Here is a 24,032-nt window from a genome sequence, read left to right on the forward strand (position 1 = left end):
ACAATGTGTGTAAACAAACGAGACACGTAAGTTTGGTTAAACTTACTTATACTCTGCAAGGGAAGGACATGAAAGAACATAATCCAAGCACAACAGAAGACTCTAATTGAAGTGCAAGAGCATTCACTAGAGCCAAACCATGCAATTCTTGAAAAATTTTAAGCACTCTGAACTGAGTTAAGACACTTTAACATATGACTTACAATACCACCTTACCCTGCAAGATGCCCATTATATAAATCCTGAAACATGTGCTGAACATTTAGAAACACTACGAACAGTCATTTAGGAATTTTAATCAAACATGATATGCACAAATGTCAATAAACAGAATCATCCAATAATTTGATATGAAATATCAAGTCTAATCAAATTAAACACATAATCCCCCTTCACTTCAAACATTATACAATGACGATAATTACAATTTACGACAAATTTCGATTGTTTCAAATTTTGTCTAATGACAAAAACATTACATTCATACTGAATCAAAACATAGTAATCTTTGAACAATTCTAGCAAACCAGTAATACTAATACTAATCATAATCAAGCAGACATGCATCCAATGCCGTATCGAGTATTTGGAAACACCAAGAACAGTCCACTACAAATAATCCCAATCATCAAAGGGAAACTCTCCATGACTTCATCCATGTCCTTGACATGACCAGGGAAAAGACAATCCGTGACACGATGATCCGAGAAAGCAATAGCAACGAAAACCATCACAGACATGATTGCATGGACGAAATCAGTGAACGCAACTTTGTACCTATCATCCTTAGGAACCTCAACACCAAGTCCTGACTTAAACAATGCCAAACCTTTAGTTGTCACAAAGCCATAGTAAGTTTTCCCATCAGGGCCTTTGAAACTGTCAGTGAAGTGAAAGAAAAAGCAAGAGAGTGCGCATATGACTAAAAGGACATGAATCATGATTGTGCTAACATTGGAGCATAAACCATTGCCAGACACAGAAGGAAGAACCATCTCAAATGTGAGAAGAGTCCCAGTTGGAAGAAAGTTCACAAGCATTGATGTTTTTGAGATTGTTTTTTGGACCCCTTTGGCCACTGCTCTTCTTTTTCGGCCATGTTGAAGAGGGTCAGTGGATTCTGAAGATGGGTCTTTGGTTGTGTGTTCAACGGGTTCAGTGGTGTAGATTTTGATTCCAATGTCTTCAGGTTTTGGCTCCATTGTTGAGTTTTTTTTGGTGTGTAACAAAGCCAAAAAAAATTGAGACACAGATGAGTATGGAGTGAGAGAGAGCAGTGAGCGTAAATGTGTGTGTTTATGGGGTTTGGGGGGGTCGGGTTTTGTAGTTTTTTTTTAACGTTGTTTGTAACGGTTAGTTAACTGTCTCTCAAAGGTTGCCATTCACACATTTTCACGAAATACACTGTTTCCACTGTAGAGTTGTTAAAATCTTATCCATTTCATAAAATTAAAAAAAAAAAAAAAAAAAAAAAAAAAAAAAAAAAAAGAAGAAGAAGAAGAAGAAGAAGAGAGAGAGAGATTGAAGTAAAAAAAAAATGAAAGAAGGAAGAAGCAAAATTACGAAGGGTTTTTTTTTTTTTTTTTCAATAATAATTACGAAGAGGATTGAAGCAAAACCCAAGAAATAATGTGCATGCGAGCAGGGATCTTGAAAGGTATAAATGAGTGTTGTAATTTTAGGGATCTTGATTTTTTTTTTTTTTTTTTTTTTTTTTTACTATAAACCTTTTTATTTATGGAAGAAGTTAACGAGAGCTTTAAGGATATTGATTTAAAAAATATTTTTAGAAACTTTTTCTGGGAAAAGAAAAAAAGTAATTAATTTTTTTTATGATTTTTTATATTTCCCACGAAAGTAATGTTAAAAACTTTCCTAAAATAGTTTATTAACAATTGTCATAAGGACACTGATAAACAAAATTCTTTATTTATTTTGAAAATATAATTGTTAGTGTCCTAGTGGAAGAGACACTAACTCCTACGTCACACATTTATATAACATCTTTCTCACTGATATGTGGTTCCCTTATGTGGAAAAGATGGTATATTTATATAACATCTTTCTCATTGACATGTGGTTCCCTTATGTGGAAAAGATGGTATATATCTCCTGTGCTAGGCTTATATAACATTTCTCTCACTGACACATGAATCTTACATGTCAGTAAGAAAAATGTTATATAAGTTCGCTGCTTGAGCATATGAAATTTCTCCTAGTAGAGTACTCAAATATAATTTGATGGACAATATTAAATATGTCAATATCTTTTATATATCCTTATTTTGGGGGTCTTAAATCACTTTCAATTAGATAACATGATTTGCTTCTTAAAAAAAAAAAAAGATAATATGATTTTTATTTTATTTTATAATTTAATATTTTTTTTTTTTGAGAAACTATAATTTAATAGTTGGAAGAGAAAAGATTGGAACTCTAAACCTTTCAATTGAAAACAATAGTAAATACCAGTTCAACTGCAAAACTATTTCCATAATAATGATTTTTTTGGAAGTATAAAAAAGCGAACTAAAAGTTCTATTTCCCAAATATTAGATTTCATGTAACCCCATCAATAAACTAAACATTCATCTTTACTGCCTCTATCACCCCCTCCTTGGTGAAGTCAATACAACTCTTTTAGCCTTGAAACTTTCTATCCAACACAATTTTACTTATGTTCAATTTGAAGTAAATTTCATTGGCAATAATAGAAGCTCTCCAAAATACGGCTTTTGCTACCTCTACACCAGATTTTCTTCCTATTTTGAATATTTAAGATCTCCCCTGCTGGGATTTTAGTTTTGTACCTAGGAACCTGGATTTTTTGGCCCATAATGTTGCTTCTTGGGCATCCTTTTGTAATTGGGATGGGCCTTTAACCATCTCTAACCTCCCTGTTGGTTTGCTGCCCAGATGGTAGAGATGGTTTAGGGCCCCCTCTTTCTTCTTAATGCAAGTATTCTTAATTATTAAACACCCCCCACCCCCAATCCAAAGGAAAAAAAGGAAAGACCTTCACCAAGAATGTTAATAACAGTTATCTTCTTGTTTTCTGAACCAGCCAGAGTATATATGGCAGGGAAATCTTAGGGGTAGCATTTTCGCTATTGGTAAAAGAATTTGAATGTTCTCTTTGCCTATTAACAAGAGGGGATAGTATTAACTTCCACAAATGCCAAGTATAAACGTAAGACTGTCCTTTTCTTTTTTGGCTATTTTGTAGGATAAATCAGAGAGCATAACATTCAATTTATCCCTCAATTAAAACATCCACGTCCAAGAAAAAAAATCAGCTTTGAATAGAAGGCAAAATTCTGTTTTGCCAATTGATGACACAAGTAAAGGCACTATATATATATATATATATATATACACTAGCCTCATCACACGCACTCCGCAAGTGCGATGAGGCTCTTTTTTTTATTTTGAGTTTAATGTAATTTTTCAATTTGAATTTATCATTGTTAGCGAGATTATGCAGAAATGAATTGTTAAGAAACTAAAATTTAGAATTTGAAATGAAGTAAACTGTTAAATTTAGTGTGTGCTAATTTTTAGGAAAAAAAAAAGTTCATTTGGTAGTTTTTTTTTTTTTTTTTTTTTTTTGAATTTTGTTGAATTACAATTTTAACTTCATTTTTTAAGAATAAAGATTATCTACTTAAATTAGGGATATTTTTGACATTTTTCAAAGTCATAATTAACTTTCTGAATCCTTTTAATATATAGAGATAAAAGAACCATGTGTGACAGTTTGAACATCCTAGCTAGCAAGAAGTTAACCGAGTTCTTTATTGCAGAGCTCTAGTTACAAAAATTATCTAGTGCTCAATTTGATGTAGATACAAATCTATCGTGGCAAGAACCCATGACGAGAAATTGCTATCTCAAATGCTTGCATTCTTTCCCCACAAGCAAAACCATTGCGATCATAAGATGATATTTCATTTATGTTTAGATCATTACAAGCTTTGACAAGCTCCTCACCAACAAGCTTAGCAGCTTCCTGATATAATCAACAGTCAAAACAGAACAAAATCAAGACAATAAGGCATTACAATACGAACCAATAAGGGGAGTTTTTTTTCTTGGGGTGGGGGATTGCATTTAATAATTTGAAAGGAATAATGGAATTGCAGTATGAAACTGCACAATCAAATAGATTTCTATGATGACAGTGGTTAAGATCTCTCCACAAACATGTACATTTAGTAATTTATTATTTTAATAATTTTGATAAGAGCCTCTAACTGAAGATGGAATACTTACTATGGTGGTACAAGAGGGATTCTGACGAATAGATTTCTGCAAAGTGCTTCCATAAAACAAACACTTCTTATTTTTATCATCTACCAGCATAGCATACAACTGCTTATCTGAACAGAATACCGAAAGCCTTGGACTCGTAGGTGTGCCATTAAACTGGTCAAGAATTACACAAATTATGGTTTTGATAGATTAGTTGACTCATACTACCAAGACATAAAATAATTGTGTGACATGAACGTATACTTAGTGCCATATAACCAAAGAAATCCAGCACAGCAGCATCATCTAGACTCATATTCTATTGTTATATCTTGTTATGGTTATGTGTTTTTATTTTTTGGGTATATAGGTATGTTCTTCTAAGAGGTAAGCCCAATAAAAACTTTATTGACGCCCAAAGAATGAAAGAAGATTATCTCATAGATTTTGTGACGAGGACTTGTACATGAAAAGGAAGTTTATGGAATTACGTCATGGCTTTTTGTAGTCTAAGAATAAACCCTGAATGTTATTTACGGACATAAGACAAATTTATGAGGGCTATACATCCAAGACATTGAGGTAGAGAGCCTCTGACTTGAAGAACCTGAAAACAATAGTTCAGTCTACTACAATACTATCCCCTCCTGATTAAGTTGGAAGAGAAAAATATGTATATATCTCCAAAGAGTACACGAATCTTCTTCGAGAAAACCTAATCTAGTTTAAACTACAAACAGCTTCCTCAACTTCAAAATAGGGCAGCCCACTATAAAGTACAAATAATAAGCATGACACCAAAAAATAAAATGCCCTATGCATTACAATAGCAAATTATTTTAAAAATAAAGAGAAGTCATACCTTCTTTTGCATCCTTATATTTCTGATTTTTGCACTTTCTTTTCTTGTTCTTGCTCTTGCTCTTGCTCTCACTTCAACAACCAATGGCCTCACAGAGAAACCTATGAAAAGCCCAGCATTTAACTCAACCAAGAGTCATAAAGGGAACAAAGTTGGCAGAGTGATTTTTTTTTGATAAATACAAAGTTGGCATTGTGATATAGTTATATGCTAACTGGTCCTATATATGCAGCACCTCACGTTTACCTATCACTATGTGTACTGCATGCATCTCCAACTCTGTGCACAAAATTGGAAAGAATACATTCTAACCACAAGTTCCCCTATGTGTGTAAAGAAATGAAAATTGATAGTTTTCTTACCCTTACTTCTACTCTGCATGGGAAGGAAGTTAAATGGTTTTGAAGAGATCCCAAACATAGCTGAAGACTTGAATTGCAGTGCAGGAGCATTCACCAGAGCCATTCTGTGCATTTCTTGAAAATTTTAAAGCACCCAGAACTGAGTAAGACGCTTTAGCAATGACTTACGAGACCACCTTACCTTGCAAAATGGCCACTACATAATACCTGAAACATGCGTTAAAACTTCAGAAACACAAAGACTAGTCGTTCAGGAATTTTATCGAACAAGTTATGTGCAGATGTCAGCAAACAGTTTATGCTCAAAATAACAAGTACTATATATCTAAGGTCAAAGAAAGTAAGAGTTAAATCAGCTATTTGGATTTTTTAAAAGCTAGCATTTTGGCCTTTTCTTCTTCTGGGTTTTCCACAAAAAATGAGATTGACTATGATGGCCAAGAAAAAATAAGAGAAGAATACAATGGATTCACTGGTCCTTTGTACACGCACCTTAGCTAGAATAAAGTAGATATCTTGCCTTGTCACTAGTGGAGACTAAGGGGTTCCCATCCCATCAAGGCATCAACAAACCCACCAAACCCAACAAAAGGGGTTCCATTTTTCTACAATATAGCACATGCAAACTTATTGAAACCCCCTCAGTGCATAGCAACATGTCATCAACTTATCCAAGAAGTACTCAAATATACTTATTGATTAATTATTCAGCAAAATATATATATATATATATATATATATACTTATTGATTGATTCACTTGAGTTGGAAACACTCTTTTACTTGATGGAAGGGTCCCCAATTTACTTTACAGTTCCAATGCTTCCACCATCCCAAAAGCCAAAAGTAACAGCATAATTACTTGTGAAAAAAGATAAGTCTATTAAACAAATGATTAGAGCTAAGAATAAAAGCATCCAAGAGTCTTACCATTTGTAACTGTGTGTTTCATAATTCATCATTACTTATTGATAACAAGTTAAAAGAAGATGAAAAATTAACGGTATAAAACTCATGAGAAGGGGTTTAATGGTTGACTTCTGTCCTCCTCGGCATAAGTGCTTGGACTTAAGTTGCCATTAACATTTGGGGTCATGAGACTACACATGAAGAGAATTTACTTTGAAATGACTAACCTTACTAACTTGCCTTTAAAAAAAAAAAAAATCTTTATTATGTTTTTAATAAAAAAAAAAAACCATATATTTAAAAGGCAACCACAAATTCATAATTAATAAATACATTTTCCTTCACAAATACGTTCACAATTATTGACATTGAAGTGTAATAGGTGCACACAAAAAAGTGCTTTTAAGAATGGAACAATGTATTAATGATATTGTTTCAATCGCAAGTTATTACCTTAATAAGTATGAAAATAAGATTATAAAAAATTGTATCCCCAACCTTGCCCATCCAAAATTTCAACGCTATGAGGATTCACAAATGATTTTTTAAATTATTTTATAAAGAAAAATGAGCTATTAAATTTGTTCTAAGCATATCAATAAGTTTAGAAATACGATAAATTTACAGAATAGCTAAAATGATAAGTTATGATTGGTATTCAATATAAATGATATTAAAAATAGTTTCATGTGATATAGCACTGAAAGCTCAATTAGTGTAAAAACACTAATGCTTGTTTAAGCCCCCAATTTTAAATTATGGCTTAATTGTTTTTACTTTAACTTATCTAGGTATGAAATAAGAGTAAAACATACGCAATAAACCAGTAACACTACTCTAAACCATAAGCAAGTACAATAAGCAATAAATGTAAAGTTTAAAGAGTAGGGAAGAGAGATGCAAATACAAGATAATACCAAAATGTGTTATTGAAAAGAAAACCGAAATACTTGGCGAAAAACCTCTCTCCAAGTCAAAATTGATCCACTAGTAAATAAGTTTGAGTACACGAATATCAAAAAATCTAATCTACCAAATGTACTTGAGCTCTGTAAGCTCCTACTACCAACAAACTTCTCAGGTTTTTGTCTTCACTAGCTTTTTAGATCCTGCAATTTCGCTCGATTGCACCTACCACTTAGTGGCTTCTTCCAATACTTCCCAAAGGTACCAAAACTTCTCTCAACACTCAGGATGGGTGAGGTAAGTGGCTAAAAACTTCTCAAGGATGTATAGATGGAGAGGTGGGAGTAGATTGAAACTTTAGAAAAATGATGTAGAGGATTATGGATAAAATAATCTCTAACTCTCAAGTATTTGGCTAAGGTTTTTCTTTCAAAAGTTTCTTTAGAAAATACTCATTCTTTACATTTCGTGGATAATAAGGGTTTATATAGTGTTAGTAAAGAATAAGAAAAGTTACACTCCAAAAAGCAACATGTAGTGGGTTTCGCGGGTCACCAATGACTTGGCCTATGCGGGTCACGAGTTTAGTTGCGAAAACCACTTCTTCATAGATTTTTCACCAAACTCTCACGCACAGCCCTTACATTAAATTACACAAAAATACAGGGAAATAATTGAACAAAATTACAATAAAATTTGATACGAAATTAAAACCAACATAAAACATAGTTGTAAATCACAACTTTATGAACACTAACCACAATCTATGAAAATACTCATTGTATTTTCCTAAAAAAAAAGGGAAAAAAAAAAAACTCATTGTTGGTATGTTGCTATAAATTAAGGGGGTGTTTGGTATACCATTTCAAACAATTATTTTCAGTTTTTAAAAACATTACATGTATTTTTATAAACTTTTTCATTCGTACGTATTTTCACACATATTTTCAAATAACAAAACACATATTTTGAAGTGCACGTACAAATTACTTTCCAAGATTCAACGCTCAGATTCAGGATTCTCATTGGCAGTCTACACTACAGAGATACTAGGGTATGCCCATCAGTATATGATCACACCCATAAATATCCCCTCTACCCTACTTGGAAAATGCTACTACTTTGCATTGAAGATTAATGAAGATGATAATCATGAATTGAAAAAAATAATTGAATAAAAAAAATAAAAAACATTGTACTACAACTACAAGTCTCTCTCTAAGTCTCTGTCCGTCTCGCACGTACAGTGCTCACATTCCAGATCCTTCCACAATCTTCCAGTGGGCGCACACCCATTCTCTTCAACCATATAATCTCCCCAAATCCCACTTCCTACATCTTCATTATCTCTCTCTCTCTCTCTCAATCCATAAAGCTTTCAACTTTTTGTATTCTGTGTGCTCTGAATCCCAGAAAATTTTAAACTTTTTGTGTTTTGTGTTTTGTGTTGTGAATCCCAGAAAGCACTATACTTTTTTGAGCGTGTGTGTGCGTGTTTGTGTTGTGAATCGAATGGCTTCTGAACCTGAGGTGTCAGAGAATGAACCGATGTTTGAGAGGCTAGTGAGAAATAGAGACCTCTCTCTGTTGCTGCCTTTCATCTTTGGCTTCACCACTCCAAGAAGAGACCCTGAACCACAGCAACAAGAACACCCAGATCAAGAAACTGAGAATAGAGATAGACCCAGAAGCCCAAATGACAGAATCATCCTCATAGACCCTTTTACGCAAGGCATGGTAGTGATTGAAGGAAACACAGCATCAAGCTTGGATTCACTGATACATGAGCTGGGTACCAAGGATGGTCAGCCGCCAGCATCAAAGGCTTCAATAGAGGCCTTACCAGATGTGGAGGTGAGTGTAGATGATAGTGAGGAGTGTGTGATTTGCTTGGAGGAGTGGGAGCTTTGTGGTGGGGTGGTCAAAGAAATGCCTTGTAAGCATAAATTCCATGCAAGTTGTATAGAGAAGTGGTTGGGGATTCATGGATCTTGCCCTGTTTGCAGGTACAAGATGCCTGTTGATGAGGATGAGGTGGGCAAGAAGAGGGTTGAGAGAGAGATCTGGGTTAGTTTTTCTTTCAATAGTGGTAGGAGAAATAGGCCTGACTCTGATCAAACTCCCTCAAGTGATCCCAATGACTCTTCCTCAAGTCCTACTAGACCTGAACCTGATCATGAAATGGAGGTCTAGACAAAATTTTGTAAATTTTTTCTTTTTGAGAAAAAAAAATAAAATGTATATCAAAAAGAATTTGACTTTGATTATGTTTTTCTTGTGAGGAATAAATAGATTGTATATTTTTTCTTTATTTAATTGAAGTTGGGATCCTAAGGTATGGACAAAGTGACAAACACTAAGCAACTTCATACAAGATATAACATAAGGCATATTGTTCACATAGGTGACCTTGGCTAGAGGGGGACAAAAATTTATAGAGTTAAATTGATTACAAGAACTGAAATATTTTATTTCAATATTTGTTTTCACATTCTTACTTTTAGTCAGCTGATACATACTGAATCAGAATTTCTTATGGCCTTTGTTGCTGGGTATTAAATGGACCAGCATCTGATTTTTCTTTGAGAATCTTGATCCCTTGGTATCTTCCTAACATTAAGAGAGTGGCCATTGGATTTGTGCCTGGTGATTCCAGGAATGTTGAGCCATCCACTACTCTCAATCCCTCGACCCCATACACCTTGTAATCCTTGTCCACAACTGATCCAACTGTACAACCACCATGGTAGTGATAAAAGGTCCTCACATTTTTCTTGCAAGATTTTCTCAGCTCATCTTCACTAGACATGAGCTCGCTTTTGTGTTCCACCCCCACAAACATAGCAATTGATTGAGACCTTGCAACTCTTTCAAGCAGTTGGCTCATCTTTACACATTCATCCATGTCCTTTTCCTTTGCTAGATAGTTGAACTGCACTGATGGATTTTCCCTGGGGTCTGTGCTATTCAATTCAAGCTTTCCTTTTGATGCTGGGAATGCAAGTTTGGCAGCAACTGTCATTCTTGTTGCATTCAAGCTTACAGGTACGATTCCTGCTTCAACTATGAACTTGAAGTTATCTGCTATACCAACAACTTGGGGTGTGTCTGGTAGCTGATTTTTTGGCTTATTGTCCACTAAGAGGGCAATGCCAGGGTTGTCTTGCATTCTTTGTCCAACACCCTCTAAGTCAAGCACAATTGGGATATTGAACTCCCTGAGGTGTGCTTGAGGTCCAAGGCCACTTAACAATAAAATTTGGGGGCTGCCTAAAGCCCCTGCTGATAATATCACCTCTCCCCAAGAACTGGAACATTCAGGTTGGTTGAGATATACTTCATGATTTTGATCAGGGCTACCATTGCTCTTGATAAACCTTATACCCCAAGCTCTACTCTCATTCCTGTTTTCTGCATCATTTCAAGACAAATGTGAGGTTAATAAGAACTAGATGTTCCAAAAGAAAATGCTGAACCAAAAGTTTTTAGTCAATACAAAAGATGACTATAAGAACTTTACAGTATCATATTACTATTAAGAACTTTACTATAAGCTTTCTTGCTTACCATTATAGAAGATGACATTCTTTACTGTTGCATTCAAAAGAACTGTGATATTTTCTGGATTTCCTGCCTCCAAAAGATCAGCTGAGGTGTGTCTCATTCCATTTTCATCAAAAACAGTTGCACCCACCTTTGTTCCCTCGATATGTTCCAAACTAAAACCATTGTAAGGTAGAATTCCTGCTTCAAGAAGGCCAAATTCTGCAACAATCTGCCACTGGGTCAACTCAGGTTTAGAGACAATTCTAGATTCCACCCATTCATAAGCATCCTTAACAAGTTCCTTCTCCAACCCGACTTTTTGAATAAAATACTCACTTGCTCTACTATAGAACCCAAAATTTATAGCTGATGAACCTCCAAGAACTCTTCCTCTTTGATTCATGACACCATCCTTGGAGACGAAGCTTTGTGCAACTGATGTGTATTCATCAGTTTCGATCAATGCAAACCCATAGTACCTTTTATCCAATACTAAGGGGTTTCCATATGGTGAGCCACCTCGTTCTACCAATAGCACCGAGAATTTCTCAGACAACGTTGCAGCTAGGGCGCAGCCAGCAGTGCCTCCCCCAACAACAATGTAATCGAAAGATTTACCTGAAACTTCTTCGACATCTGAAGTCATGTAGGGGAGTCTGTTTCCTACAGTGAATAAGAATGAGGTCAATGCTCAACTCAGTCAACTAGAATGAGTTGTGCTTATAAAAAAAAAAGGCTAATTAATGGGAAGTTCATACCTTGAGGCAGTGAAGAAGAAGCTAAACAAAAGTTAATTAGTAAGAGCAAAGATGCAATGAGAAGCCCATGGCCATGAATGGTTTGTGAAAGCTCCATATTGTTTCCACATCACTGGCTTGAGGAGTATAAGGAGGGCAATATTTATTGACCTCGTGGGCAGGCTTCATAATTATCGAGTCTTAGACTTAGTGGCATAAATTGATTACAGCTCCTTTATGTTCATTTATATTTAAGCATACGCGTGGTTTGGTCAATGATTCTGTATTTGTTGGTTGGATAACTAATGATTTTGCTGTTATGATGATTTCTAAGCCATCTTTACTTTCTCACTTGGAACATGTAGAGGAAAATTATACTTAAAACGTTAAAAATGCCCTACTTTACTGTCTCTTGAGAATTATAATAAAAAGAATTCAAGCAGATACTGGAATTGTCTAGGTCAGAATGTTTGTTGGGAACATAGTGCGCACTGATTGATGGGATAGGGTAGAGACATGAGACATGCAGCAACACAACAGGATACAACAAAACTTGAGAATTTCGCTTAAAACTATGATTACAGGGAAGAAAAAGTCATATCCAGTGCATAAAACTCCTACTTTTGTGGGTTTAGGAGAGGTAATTGGAAGATAGCTTTTTTTTTTTTTTTTTTTTTTTTTTTTTTTTTTTGAGAGGCTGCCTACAAACTATAATTATAGATTACCCATAAACTAAGTTTTGAAGTAAAAACTTGGGGAACCCTGTGTCAGTCATTAATAATTTGCCACAAATAGAACCTTGGCAATGCATGGTAAAATGAGAGAGAGAGAGAGAGAGAGAGATCTATCCAAGCAATATATATATATATATATTATAATACCTTCTTTTAATATGAATACACTTTCGAAAGTTCTTGGAGGGTCCATACATATAACAATATACATAGGCTATTAACAAAAGTTTAGCTCTAAGAATCAAGTTTGCTGCATAGGCTATCTGACTAAAACCCATTGCATTGTTCCATTCCCTTGCAGTTCAGGTCTATTGCTTTTGGACCTGAATCAATGTCATTCTGATATTGGCTGTTGAGATCTAGTGTCCCCAACAATCCAGATTTTCTCAATTGGTTGCTACTTTTGTCTCTGTGATTTGGTGATCTTTTAGCAACTGGTTGCTCTACACAAGTAGTATTAGAAATGGCACTACCAGTTCTCTTCTTCCCACTAGCTTGATTGCTTGTTTCAATGCTCCTTGGCTTGTCTTCTGGGTGTATGTTCATTAATGAAAGTTCAAGAGTAGTTGTATTAGACTTTTGGAGGTCACCACTCTCTTTCATTGGTCTCTTCTCTTCCTTCCTCCCAGAGCTTTCAGATGATGTTAAGGAGCTCTCCATGGAACATATTGTGCCTCTCATTTGATTCCTCTCTACAGTTTTTAAACTCAAACCTCCTAATTCTGTCAATTCTGAGATTGAAGAGCTGGGGCAGCCAGTGTTAACCATTGAGACTAACTGAGAGAGTTCAGCTTTGGCAAGTTCTACTCCCAGTGAAGAAGAATTATACCCGGCAAGCGTTTCCTGAGCTTTCTTTAGTACTGATTGTAAGTACTTCCCTTGGGCTTCAATTCGCAGCTGCAAATGCCTCTGTACCTGCAAACAGAATTCTAACATGATCAGGATGTAATGATACATAAATTGAAAATTTGCATATTGCTAATGGGATCGGTTTATTCGTCATACCTCAATCTGCTCATGCAGTTTCCTTTGCACTTCCATTTGCAATTTTAGAGCCTGAGCAATCTGCAAGCTTCTGATAAACACAACACTTAATCAATAGAAGCTCTTGGGATTATCATTTTCCATCCAAATTCATCAAATAGATGTGATCTATCTCTAACTATTACTCATTATTCTGATTGTGGTTTGCATCACTGGTGATTTCCCTACTGAAATGCCCATCAGTTGTCTGAGTCTCTCTGTAATCTGCACCAATAACAAGAATGCCATCAAAACCAAAATGAGAAGAAAATCAATAGATCATGCTATAATTGCCTTATCTGATTCCTCAAAGTTACCTTCTGGCTTGCTGTCAGTGCAGGACTCTGACTGTTGGCTTTTCCCCAGCCTGTATTTCTGCATCAATAAACACAAACATGCACTTACAGTTCAGCTTTCATGTTTGGTTATATAATCAACAAAGACCTATAGAATCATTGTCAAGAGAAAGTGCCTGTAAATGACTCTTCAGATGGTACAAAGTCAAGCCAGGAATTCCCATCACCCTCATCAAACTCTTTGGTGTTGCCTCTGGCCAATATATAAAAAGACATTAGAAACTTTATAGTATATACTATGACTAAAATATTACAAAGGGATCAATAAGCTTCTAGACTCACTGTCTGGCCCTCCAAGTTGATTCACTGCTTCAATAAATCTTTGATGAAGTTCTGGAGTCCATTTTAATCTGGGTTTTGCATCAGTGGACAAAACCAAATTCATGTTCTGATTTTGCATATTCTGCAGACCCATATGTGTTTTGTGAATGAGATATAGAGGTAGATGACTGAAACATAAATATTGGTTTTTGATTAGCTCTGGGTGGATATGTGGCAGCTATAGTTCTCTTTATAATTTGGAGGAGTTGTTGGCCTGTCCTATGTTCTCACTCCATATCTGGAAACATAAGTGGGGTTATGTTGGGGGAATATATGCCATGAGCTGTGGCTCTTCCTTTCTCTCATTTCCCATTTCACACCACTTTCCTTTTTCTTTTCTTTTTTTCCTCTATTATAATATGTATTTTTTCATGCTTCTTTGACTTGAAAGAGGTAGAGAGAATCTCTGATGCAGCAAAAACAGAGAAAGCCAACACATTTCAATTTGAGTCTTAAAAGGAGAGAAAAGAGGAAAAGTGTATGGTTTGTTTTTATCTTGCTGTTTTCCAATCTCTCTCTCTCTCTCTACCTCTTTGTGCTTGATTCCCTACTGAATTAGGTAGCCCCACCATCATGAATAATGGGTGCAACTTTCCTAGCACTGTGACTTATGAGAAGCTTTGAAGCAAAAATTAAATAAATCAATCAATCAATATGTCTAAAAGAAACAACAAATTCCATAAAAAAATTTTCCACAACTACTAAGGTGGTGATTATGATTGGTATACAATAAAAGTATATAAGTAGTGGTTCCATTTGAAAGTAATGTTGGACTAACAAGTTGTGGCAAAAACTATTAAATTTATTGTATTTGATTATTGAAAATAAATAAATTCATGGGGATAAGGTATGGATATTTCTTTTTGATGACTGAAAGGGAATAACAAATGGGTTTTTCTTTCTTTTTTTCTTTTAATTTACCTTTCCCTTTTTCTTTTATGTTTTCTTTCCTGAGAAGAGAGTGGCCTGATTGGCAGATTCTTTTTGTTCTTAGTAGGGAAGGAGGAATCAAAGAATCTAACCCTAGATTTTTGGACCCAAACTTACTCTATTTTTTTTTTCCTCTTAAAGTACTCCAGCAAAAGAGAATCAAATCAGCTCTCTTATTGAATTTGTAGGTGATGTTCCCACGTAACCACATCCTCCCATTTTTTTTTCTTTTTCTTTTATGAAAATTGGACCAAATGGTGTCATGTAATTGCAAGATTATCCAAATAGAAGGGAATCTCAGGCCCTGAGTTTTATATAGAGGCTGTCAATTTGGCCATTACTACACATTGCTTTTAACATACAGTATTAATAGCACCAATGGGTACTATATCAATCAATGTGTGATGTGTCCTGCCTTACAGATATATGGGCATCCAAGACCCAACATTACCAAAGATCCTTTTTTGGCTCAGACTCTAAAATGATTTCAATTGCATCCAGCCATCAAATGGCATATACAAAAGAGGACAAAGAGAAAAAAAAGAGAACATCCTATAAGTTCTTATTCTTTCAAGACTGAACTTGCATGTTTCATTGCAAACTTCTGCATAATTCAATTATAAAGATACTTGGAGATACCTCTCATTCTGTGACCAATTCTAGTATTATATAACTAACACCCTAAAGTTGAACTAGCATACCCACATGGTTGCAATATAAACCTAAAAAAGTAACAAGCTACTATATCTTAGGCAGCACCCCATTGGGTTTGAGATACAATCACAGAAAGCAACACAATCTCCATTGAATCTTTTCTCTCTAATTGGGACAAACACAAACTCATATTGAAATGACAAAAAGTTCCACATAATTTATGGTTGCAGACTTTTTCTTGCAATATGAAAGCAATCAATAGCACTCCTCTGCATAAAAGTCCCAAAAAGAAACATATTCCAAAGGGTAGTGTTAGCTTTAATTCTGTAATCCATATCCAAGGCTGAACTGAAGAAAAGAAATTTTCATCTAGAAAAGAAAAGAGAAAAAGAAAAAGGGAAACCACAATGGCCAACAACAAATCGTAAAAGTCAATTGTATCAGATCAATCTTCACATTTTCTTGGGTTGCGGTCAAGAGTTTGATCACTGGAATCAAAATCCAATGATTGATCTTCAAAGTGTTGCCATCTCAGTGCCAAACATTCAGTTGGTCTGCTGCATTGATAAACAATTTCTCAGGATTCAAAGGTGAAAAATTTAGATACTTAAGTATTAACTATTAATTAATGAACAAACTAGAAGATAAATATATATATATATATACATGGATGTCTTTGAAGTCTTTGAATATGTTGTTGTTCTACAGAAAGATCTTAGTCAGTTGACAGGCCACACGTTAGTAAACAGTTAAGAGTAAGACACATAACAGTCAGCATAGAGTGAAAAAGGGAAAAAGTCCATTGATCAAAACTGTTACTATCACCATTTTCTCAAAAAATATTAATTGAAAGATCATTGTATGGATCAAAACAAGTGGTGGGTCCAAATTCACTAGGGGAGGTTCTTCCTGAACAAGCATCTGCTTCTTCTGTCATGAGAAATATTATTCCTTAGTGGCAAGCTCATAGTTCACATTCAAAGGAAGGAATATAATAATTGACAAGTTTTAATGGTATGTGGCCCGAATGTTTGAAAAACAAGAAAAGAAGGGAAGAGTTATTGAAGTACCTTTCTCTTTAACCAGCTGCTGTACTTGGAGCTACTTTCTTACTTTAATATATTCCATAACAAGTAAAGGAGATTCTAGGATGATGCCAAATGACCCCCTGGTATTTTTTAGATCAGTAGGAGAAGGTCCGGTGAATCAAAAGTCATTTAAACAAAGGTGCTTCATGATCAATTATTATTCTTTAAAGGGTCCCATTAGATGAGAGATCTCACACATCTAAAAGCATGGAAAGAAGATGAGAAGAATATGGCCTCCGGAATCAGGAAAAGAGAAACAAAAGGAACTTGTCACTATCTCACCAAAGAATAATTGGAATTAAATTGATCAAATTTTTATGTCAAGAAACAGACTTACTTACTCAAAACTGATGTCACCAATATGTCAGCAATTAATTTTATTTCTATCTATTAACTTATTAACTATAATATGCAATTTTTCTGCCACAACTTTGACGTGGTAAACTGTGATTATTTTTACATGGACTCGCTACTTTTTCTCTGCTTCACAGTAAGTCTCTCTCTTCTTTCTTTATGGTGGTTTGAATATTTTTGTGAAATTTTTGGAGCCTATAGCAGAATTGTATAGTAAGTGATCTTAGTCTTCATGAAAGGAAAAGAATAAGCATGATTGCATTCAAATGACCGTTTACAAATATTTTTGTCGCACATAAATGTTTGCAGTGGGAGTAGAATATAGAAAGTAAAAACAAACTAAATGCAGCATCAGTATTAACAATAGAAGCATATACACAAATGGACTCATGTCCCCTCAACCTTGGTTATGCCATCATTGTCATCGGGTTCCATTCCAAAGTCTTATGGTGGTCATATTTCAATGAATGTTACAACTTTATAGGAGTTTCTTCTTTTATTATTACTGCTATCATTATTATAATATGGAGGTGGGGGTGGCTTAGGTCTATAGGAAATTCAAATCAAGTGAAAAACTTAAGGAAAAAAAAATGACAATACAATAATAGTAATAACAGAACATTCATAAGCGACATTTTGTATTCTTTTTTAAACATGTGAAAGAGTTTCATTTTTAAGTGCATTGAGAAGATCAAAATAAAGCTGTTTTCTAGGCAATATTGAGCAAAATAATGTTCTTCTATTTTTGTAGAGTTTCCAAAAAAAAAAAACTCTGTGAATCATCTCCCATTTGGAGCATAGACACAATAATCATGGTCTAGCTTCAACAGAAAAGGCACATCAATCACCAAACTTCTATTTTCAAATGGTAAACCATTTACTATATTAAGCACACACACACACACACACACACACACACACACACACAAAAAAAAAAAAAAAAAAAAAAAAATCCAATTTGTTACATAATCCAGACCTTACAGAAGCTCAAAAAAAAGTATTTAAAACTACCAACTTGCTGCATTAGTTGTAATAAAACTTTTCACCAATATCTACATGTGCAAAATAGGTAACTGATGATGCAAGGTTTAAGGTGTTAAAGACTTAAAGGTCATCTATGTCTTTGCAATATGAGATGTAAGCAAGAATCTAACATATCACATTGCGTATATGTGGTAGAGATGATTGATTTTTCCACCAAGACAGTAAATGTCACTTATCTCATTAAGTGATGTCTGATTTATAGAATCTTATGAGGCACAACATCTTTGTCCAAGACCCCACAACTTGATTGATGGAGACAAAATAGAATCATGCAGAAATATTCCCTCGAATAATTCAGGCAAGAATTACTCATTCCTGATAAAATTGTACATCCATATCCATAATACTTCTTGGTTGACATGACTCAACCCAAAAGAAAGCATATGGGTTAATTACTTGCATGGAGAAGGCAACCTGTTGAAGAATAGTGGCAGAAGCAAAGTGCAGGAGATCTCAAAGCCAAAATGGAAAACTTATTACTATCTATAGTACTATATATGCTTCAATTATAACTTCTAATTACCATGCTTTTTCAAAGTGAAGAGCTATAATTAGTGCTGTAAATAGTTGTGCCGACACAACTCTTGTAGTTATTAGGAAAAAAATTGTTTTTTCCTAGTTTTTTCAACCTGACAAGTAGAGATAATTAAGGCCAACATATATACAGCTTTGATATATAATTCAGACAGTTAAGACCTTGACATAGCAGTTTTCCATATATATAAGATTTGAAAGGTTGCGTCAGAAAAAAGCATGATAATGATTCCTGAAATGATAATGCTTTATTCGGTACCAAGAAGAAAGAGAGAATATAGAATTTGAAATTCTGCAGGTACGTAAGTTTGGAATGGTTCTTATCAGAGTACTCCAAACTTACTTTTCTTTTCTTCATCTTCTCAGCATCTATAGTAGGAGGATAAGCATAAATAACATTTCCACCTAGAGTATCTTTCAAAAAAAAAAAAAAAAAACATTGTTATCATAGGGCTACCAATAACAGATAAAAAAAGATAACATAGCCATTAATTCATCCATAGTCTCCTAGACCTCATTCTTGAAAGTATGTCAGATATCAAAATCTCAAAGATAAGGAATTTAGGACCTTGATCCACTTCTCTTCTTAAATTTCTAGGACTGTTTAAAACATATATATATATATATATATATATTTATTTATTTATTTATCATTCTCTGTCTGTTCCCACGTTTGTTTTTATCTTTTGGGATTCCCTTTGTTTAGATTCCACACACTTGTCTTGCACCCATTTGCACTTCTTAATGAACTTTCTTGTTTGTTTTAAGAGAGAGAGAGAGAGAGAGAGAGAGAGAGTTGTTGACCCTGCATAAGTAATGGAAGGCAAGGCAGCCAAGCAGAGAGTATACAATACTTGTGACTTTGTATGCGTTTATTATGGTTTGAAAAGTATAATTTACTTATACAGGTCCTACTAGAAAAGGTCGGCCCATATTTCCCCTTTTTTTTGTCCATTATTAAAGTAGTAGCCCAACTTTGAAATCAAGAGGGCCCATAAGGCCTCATGATTCAACAAAGGCCTGTGGGCCCACTACAGTACCAATAGCATTAAACCGAGCCCTTTTTCTTCTTCTTCTTTTTTGGCTCATGCTGCATTAAATGCGCAGTGACAGATTGGAACTTCTGGGAAAACCTACTGAAAAAAAAGAGTTTAGGAATACAAAATTTTTCACAATTTCTTGATGTGACAGTGTGATTGGTGAAGAGAAAATTGTGCATCCATACATAAGTGATGGTTAACCATTTAAACTCGTACACATTTTAAACAAGCCTTGAAAATGAGAGAGTGAGTACTTTGAAAAATCCTGTGTCGACCCTTTCAGTTGATGGAACAATTCAGTTAGTCATGGGGCTTACCAAAGCCTTTGTAATATCAAGGCGAGGGAACGGAGAGGACCATTACAAAAAAGACTTGAATATCAAGAAATGGGGCAAAACCTTTAGACCTTGTGAGTCGTGACTAGAAAATCGTAATGTATTTGTAATATGAATATTAAATACTCCATTTTGTAATAAAAGTTATATGCAATTTTTAACAAAACAATGTTGGTAAATCTAACTTTTATTAGCTTATAAATGAAAATTATTCTACTATAGTTATTTATTATAAATATAACCATATTATTTTTGTGATAGAGTAAAAAATTTAGTCATAGTGTTTTACTATAATAGAGCAAAATGGGTAAAACTAAAAACCTAATTATCATATACATAAAATACTATACAAACACAATAATTTTTAAATTTTTTTAATAATAATTTAATTGATAAACTTTTACTGGTTCTCTAGTACTAAAACCAAAACTAACATCACTTTTTTCCTACCAATAATAACTTACAAATCTGCACCTCAGATCTCCCTTCGAACCCTAACTTCTCTCTCTCAGGTGAGTCCTCAATTCTTTTTTCTTTTTCTTTTTTTGGTTTTTTTTTTTTTGACATATCACGTAGATGGTAGATTTGTGTAGATGATGTTTTGCTGGTCATCTTAGTGTGTGTGTGTGCATGAGAGAGAGAGAGAGAGAGAGAGAGAGGTATTTTTGGGGCAGGGCTTTGGCTTCAGAGGAAATGTGAATCTATGATTATAATTCCGTGAGTGAGTGAGTATGCGTGCTAAAACGTTATATTATGGATCTGATGGTGGTGGATATGGCATTTTTCCATTTCTGTTGTAAAGATAATCAACAGGATGAATTTGTCTTGGAATTTCCTTTTGTAGATGAATTTGTCTTGGAATTTCCTTTTGTACTATAAAATGGTGGGGATTGTTTACTTTTTCTTTTAAATTTTACAAAAAATATACAAGGTGAATTTTAGTTGATTTTTTTAGTAAAGGTAAAGACATAAGGTAATTGTTTTTTTGGGAGAAAAAAAAAGTAAAAGTGATAGTATTTGCTCCATGATAATTGTTTTTTATTATCATCAGGTTAAGACCATGGTTTTAAAAACCGAACCGGTCAAAGAACCGTTTTTTTTTTAATTTCCGGTTCAACCCCGGTTTTTGACCGGTTTTTGGCCGGTTTTCCGGTTATTGACCGGTTTTTGACCGGTTATTGACCTTTTAACCGGACCGGATTGACCTCCGGTTCCCGGTTGAACCGGTCGGACCGGCCGGTCCGGTCGGGTTTTTAAAACAGTGGTTAAGACCCAATTTATTTTTAATTTAAGCAGGATTTAAATCTTATATCTCATTTAACAATAAGAGACTTTATCATTGAGCTAATTGTAACCCACAAAAATAAAATACTTTTCAACCTTAGAAATGTGGAAATATTTCATTTAAATCTTAAAATTTTAAATGTTTCTTTTAAATATAGGTTTCTAAAATTTTCCTTTAAACCTTTTTTATCACAATTTTTTTTGTTAACATTGTATCTATTATTATTATTATTATTATAAATTGTTAATATTGCTAAACATCACGTAACTAATTGGTTTAAATGAAATTTATTTCAAACTTCGAGATTTAATAATGAAGTTTATTTCAAAATTTGAAATTTGAATAAAATTTATCCAAAACTCGAAGCCCTAGAGTTTAAAGTTTAAATAAAATTAGCTAGGTTTAAATGATTTTTTTTTTCACATATATAAATGAAATGTTTTTAAAAACTTCGAAATTTAAATAACATATTTTAAAAGTTTAAGATTTAAATGAAACGTACCTTAGGTTACTATATCAGTGTGTGGCATTGTGAGAATGTGTAGTAGTATTACTATGCATTCGGATGAGCACTTTGTTGATTTTTCCTATTCGCTGAAAAATTGGTTGAACTTTCTTTATTAGGCATTAGTTCTGTTAAAGTTGCTGTGGGGTTGAGTGATAAGCAAAAACATGAAAAAGATAGAACAAACAAGTGGTTTACGTGATTCAGTATTCCATGCAAGTTGTATAAAGATGATGAGGAAGAGGGTTGAGAGAAAGACTTGGGTCATTTTTTTTCTTTTAATAGTTCAAGAGATTCCAATGATTCTTTCTCTAAGTCCTAGTCCTAGAACTGAACATGAAATGGAAATCTAGAAAAATTTTGTAAAAAATTGGGAATAAAATGTATAGCAAAAAGGCTTTGAATTTGATCATGTTTTTCTTTGTAAGGAATAAATTGATTGTATATTCTTTTTTATAGATTGAAGTTGAGATAAAAATAGATTCCAATGATTCTTTTTAGTAAGCTATTTTTTGAGCTCTTGAGGCTGTAGAGAAACCATGTTAATGAGAGAGTTAAGCCATGCTTGACTTGAGCTTTAGCAGAACACAAATATGGTAATGAAAAAATTTCTCCACTTTGTTTCAAAGAAGGTAGGTAAGACTAAGAGCTCTACGACGCTGCCGTTTCATCTTTTTCCCGCTCCGCGTCAAAACGCACCGTTTATTTTTAAAATATTGAAGTGACGGTTTAGGCTGTTAAGGCGACTTTGCAATGATCAACATTGCAACTCCCGGGCCTAGATGCTCCTCTAGGCAATGGAATATCCACTCACTATATAGATGAAACTTTCATTGCATTCATCTTTATCTTTCAGAACATAAAACATTTACTTTTAGACTTAAATTCAACGGATAATTACAATAAATACATGTTTTTATTATTATCAAACACTATATTAATCAGCAGAAATTCATGTAGCATTTTGATGGTTTTGATGGGCAAGTGTTCATTAATGGTTTAACGGGCAAGTGTTCATTCATGGGTTCCATCAAGTAGGATAAAGAAGACTTTCGTGCCTCCGCCCATGGGTTAGTAAAAGGGTTCTAATAGACGTGTATCAGTGACTCCCATAAACTCCCATGTTCGCCCCACCTATGGTTGAGTAAATGGCATATTATTGGTGATAGTGACGGTAATGCATGACACTTGTATTGTTAAGAAAAAGACTTACATTCAAAGGGGAGACTAACTAAGGTGCTAGAATTGATTTTGAAGAAAGCTCACACATAAAATGAGAGATTTGTTGTGATACACGTGTAAATCATGTAGTTGGTTAAATAGTAAAGTTTCATATTAGATATTAATGAAAAAAAAAAATGTGGTTAATATAACATAATTGAGTCCATACCTTTTGGCTTAAACTTTTAAATCAAGTGGTATCTTTATATGTTATATATTATTATTAACTACTTAATTAAAATCTCCCCCAAGATATTAACATATTTTACACATTTTTAACATTGTACACATAATTAGCATTGTCCTTATTCTGATTAATTGTGGCTTAGATTAAAGCATATCAGTTGTCCTTGTCCTTGATTCAAGACTAATCAAGGACCATATCAATACAAGATAAATGTCAAAAATAGCATGCTAGCTAAATGTTTTTGGACATTTTTTGTCTAAACTAGTTCAGAGAAAAGTTCATCCATCTCCCTAAGTAATGATTCAAATGATCATTCTTATTCTTATGTATTTTTAATCCCATTGTCTATTATCATTTAACCTATTTGAATCACTTAATGGATGATTTGATTTAAAAATATATATATGTGGATGGTTATCTTGCCTTCACGTGATGATGAATTTGAAATTTTAAAAAACAGTTTTCCTAACTAACCATTTTGTGATGACTTTGTTCAATGTTTTTCATGGAATACATATCTAATCAGAATTAATTTATACTATAAACTATAAACTTTTGCAGTGGACTTATAATGTCTAAAATTCATTCTCAAAGAGCTATAAATGCCTCGTTAGCAAAAATACAATAAAAAAAAGAAAGAAAGCAATCTTGTGTTCTACCCAATCAGTACCAATGGGCTTTAGTTGTATTATTATTGGGCAAAATGCTCATTTGCTAAAATGAAAGAAACATCAAAGTGATAGAATGGAGAGGTAGTGACTACCACCTCAGACCCACTTCCTCCACTAGTTTTTCTAGTTCTATGCTTTTGATCTTTATGATTACTCACCTAACATGCTTTTTTAGCAC

The 24,032-nt window shown here is 34.0% G+C and overlaps 5 protein-coding genes across 8 annotated transcripts; 1 reads left to right on the top strand and 4 right to left on the bottom strand.

Moving 5' to 3' along the window:
- Positions 1-551: 551 nt before the first annotated feature.
- On the bottom strand, positions 552-1,202 carry LOC126719926 (protein DMP9-like). The gene has a single exon (XM_050422424.1). The coding sequence runs from the start codon at positions 1,200-1,202 to the stop codon at positions 552-554; it is 651 nt and encodes a 216-aa protein (XP_050278381.1).
- A 2,565-nt stretch (positions 1,203-3,767) lies between these two features.
- Positions 3,768-6,422, bottom strand: LOC126718844 (uncharacterized). Of its 4 annotated transcripts, none has more exons than XM_050421197.1 (6): positions 6,405-6,422; positions 5,657-5,682; positions 5,476-5,579; positions 5,114-5,214; positions 4,273-4,425; positions 3,768-4,009 (listed from the first exon to the last, which is right to left on the bottom strand). In XM_050421197.1, exons 1-6 carry the CDS (start codon positions 6,405-6,407, stop codon positions 3,854-3,856), a joined length of 543 nt encoding a protein of 180 aa, XP_050277154.1. In that variant the 5' UTR covers positions 6,408-6,422; the 3' UTR covers positions 3,768-3,853. The 4 variants fall into 4 exon arrangements, with proteins under 4 accessions (XP_050277154.1, XP_050277156.1, XP_050277155.1 ...); XM_050421199.1 differs by lacking the exon at positions 6,405-6,422 and adding an exon at positions 5,968-6,147; XM_050421198.1 differs by lacking the exon at positions 6,405-6,422 and adding an exon at positions 5,968-6,144 and having other exon boundaries at positions 5,476-5,682.
- A 2,080-nt stretch (positions 6,423-8,502) lies between these two features.
- On the top strand, positions 8,503-9,600 carry LOC126718848 (E3 ubiquitin-protein ligase MPSR1-like). The gene has a single exon (XM_050421202.1). It carries the CDS (start codon positions 8,802-8,804, stop codon positions 9,480-9,482), a length of 681 nt encoding a protein of 226 aa, XP_050277159.1. The 5' UTR covers positions 8,503-8,801; the 3' UTR covers positions 9,483-9,600.
- A 134-nt stretch (positions 9,601-9,734) lies between these two features.
- LOC126718846 ((R)-mandelonitrile lyase-like) lies at positions 9,735-11,757 on the bottom strand. The gene is made up of 3 exons (XM_050421200.1): positions 11,594-11,757; positions 10,857-11,498; positions 9,735-10,700 (listed from the first exon to the last, which is right to left on the bottom strand). Exons 1-3 carry the CDS (start codon positions 11,688-11,690, stop codon positions 9,823-9,825), a joined length of 1,617 nt encoding a protein of 538 aa, XP_050277157.1. The 5' UTR covers positions 11,691-11,757; the 3' UTR covers positions 9,735-9,822.
- A 683-nt stretch (positions 11,758-12,440) lies between these two features.
- Positions 12,441-14,458, bottom strand: LOC126718847 (myb family transcription factor PHL8-like). Its single transcript, XM_050421201.1, has 6 exons — positions 13,968-14,458; positions 13,802-13,878; positions 13,647-13,704; positions 13,476-13,554; positions 13,312-13,381; positions 12,441-13,221 (listed from the first exon to the last, which is right to left on the bottom strand). The coding sequence occupies exons 1-6, from the start codon at positions 14,098-14,100 to the stop codon at positions 12,574-12,576; spliced, it is 1,065 nt and encodes a 354-aa protein (XP_050277158.1). The 5' UTR covers positions 14,101-14,458; the 3' UTR covers positions 12,441-12,573.
- Between the last annotated feature and the right edge of the window lie 9,574 nt (positions 14,459-24,032).

This window comes from Quercus robur, chromosome 3 (assembly GCF_932294415.1).
Source record: "Quercus robur chromosome 3, dhQueRobu3.1, whole genome shotgun sequence".
Classification (NCBI taxonomy): domain Eukaryota; kingdom Viridiplantae; phylum Streptophyta; class Magnoliopsida; order Fagales; family Fagaceae; genus Quercus; species Quercus robur.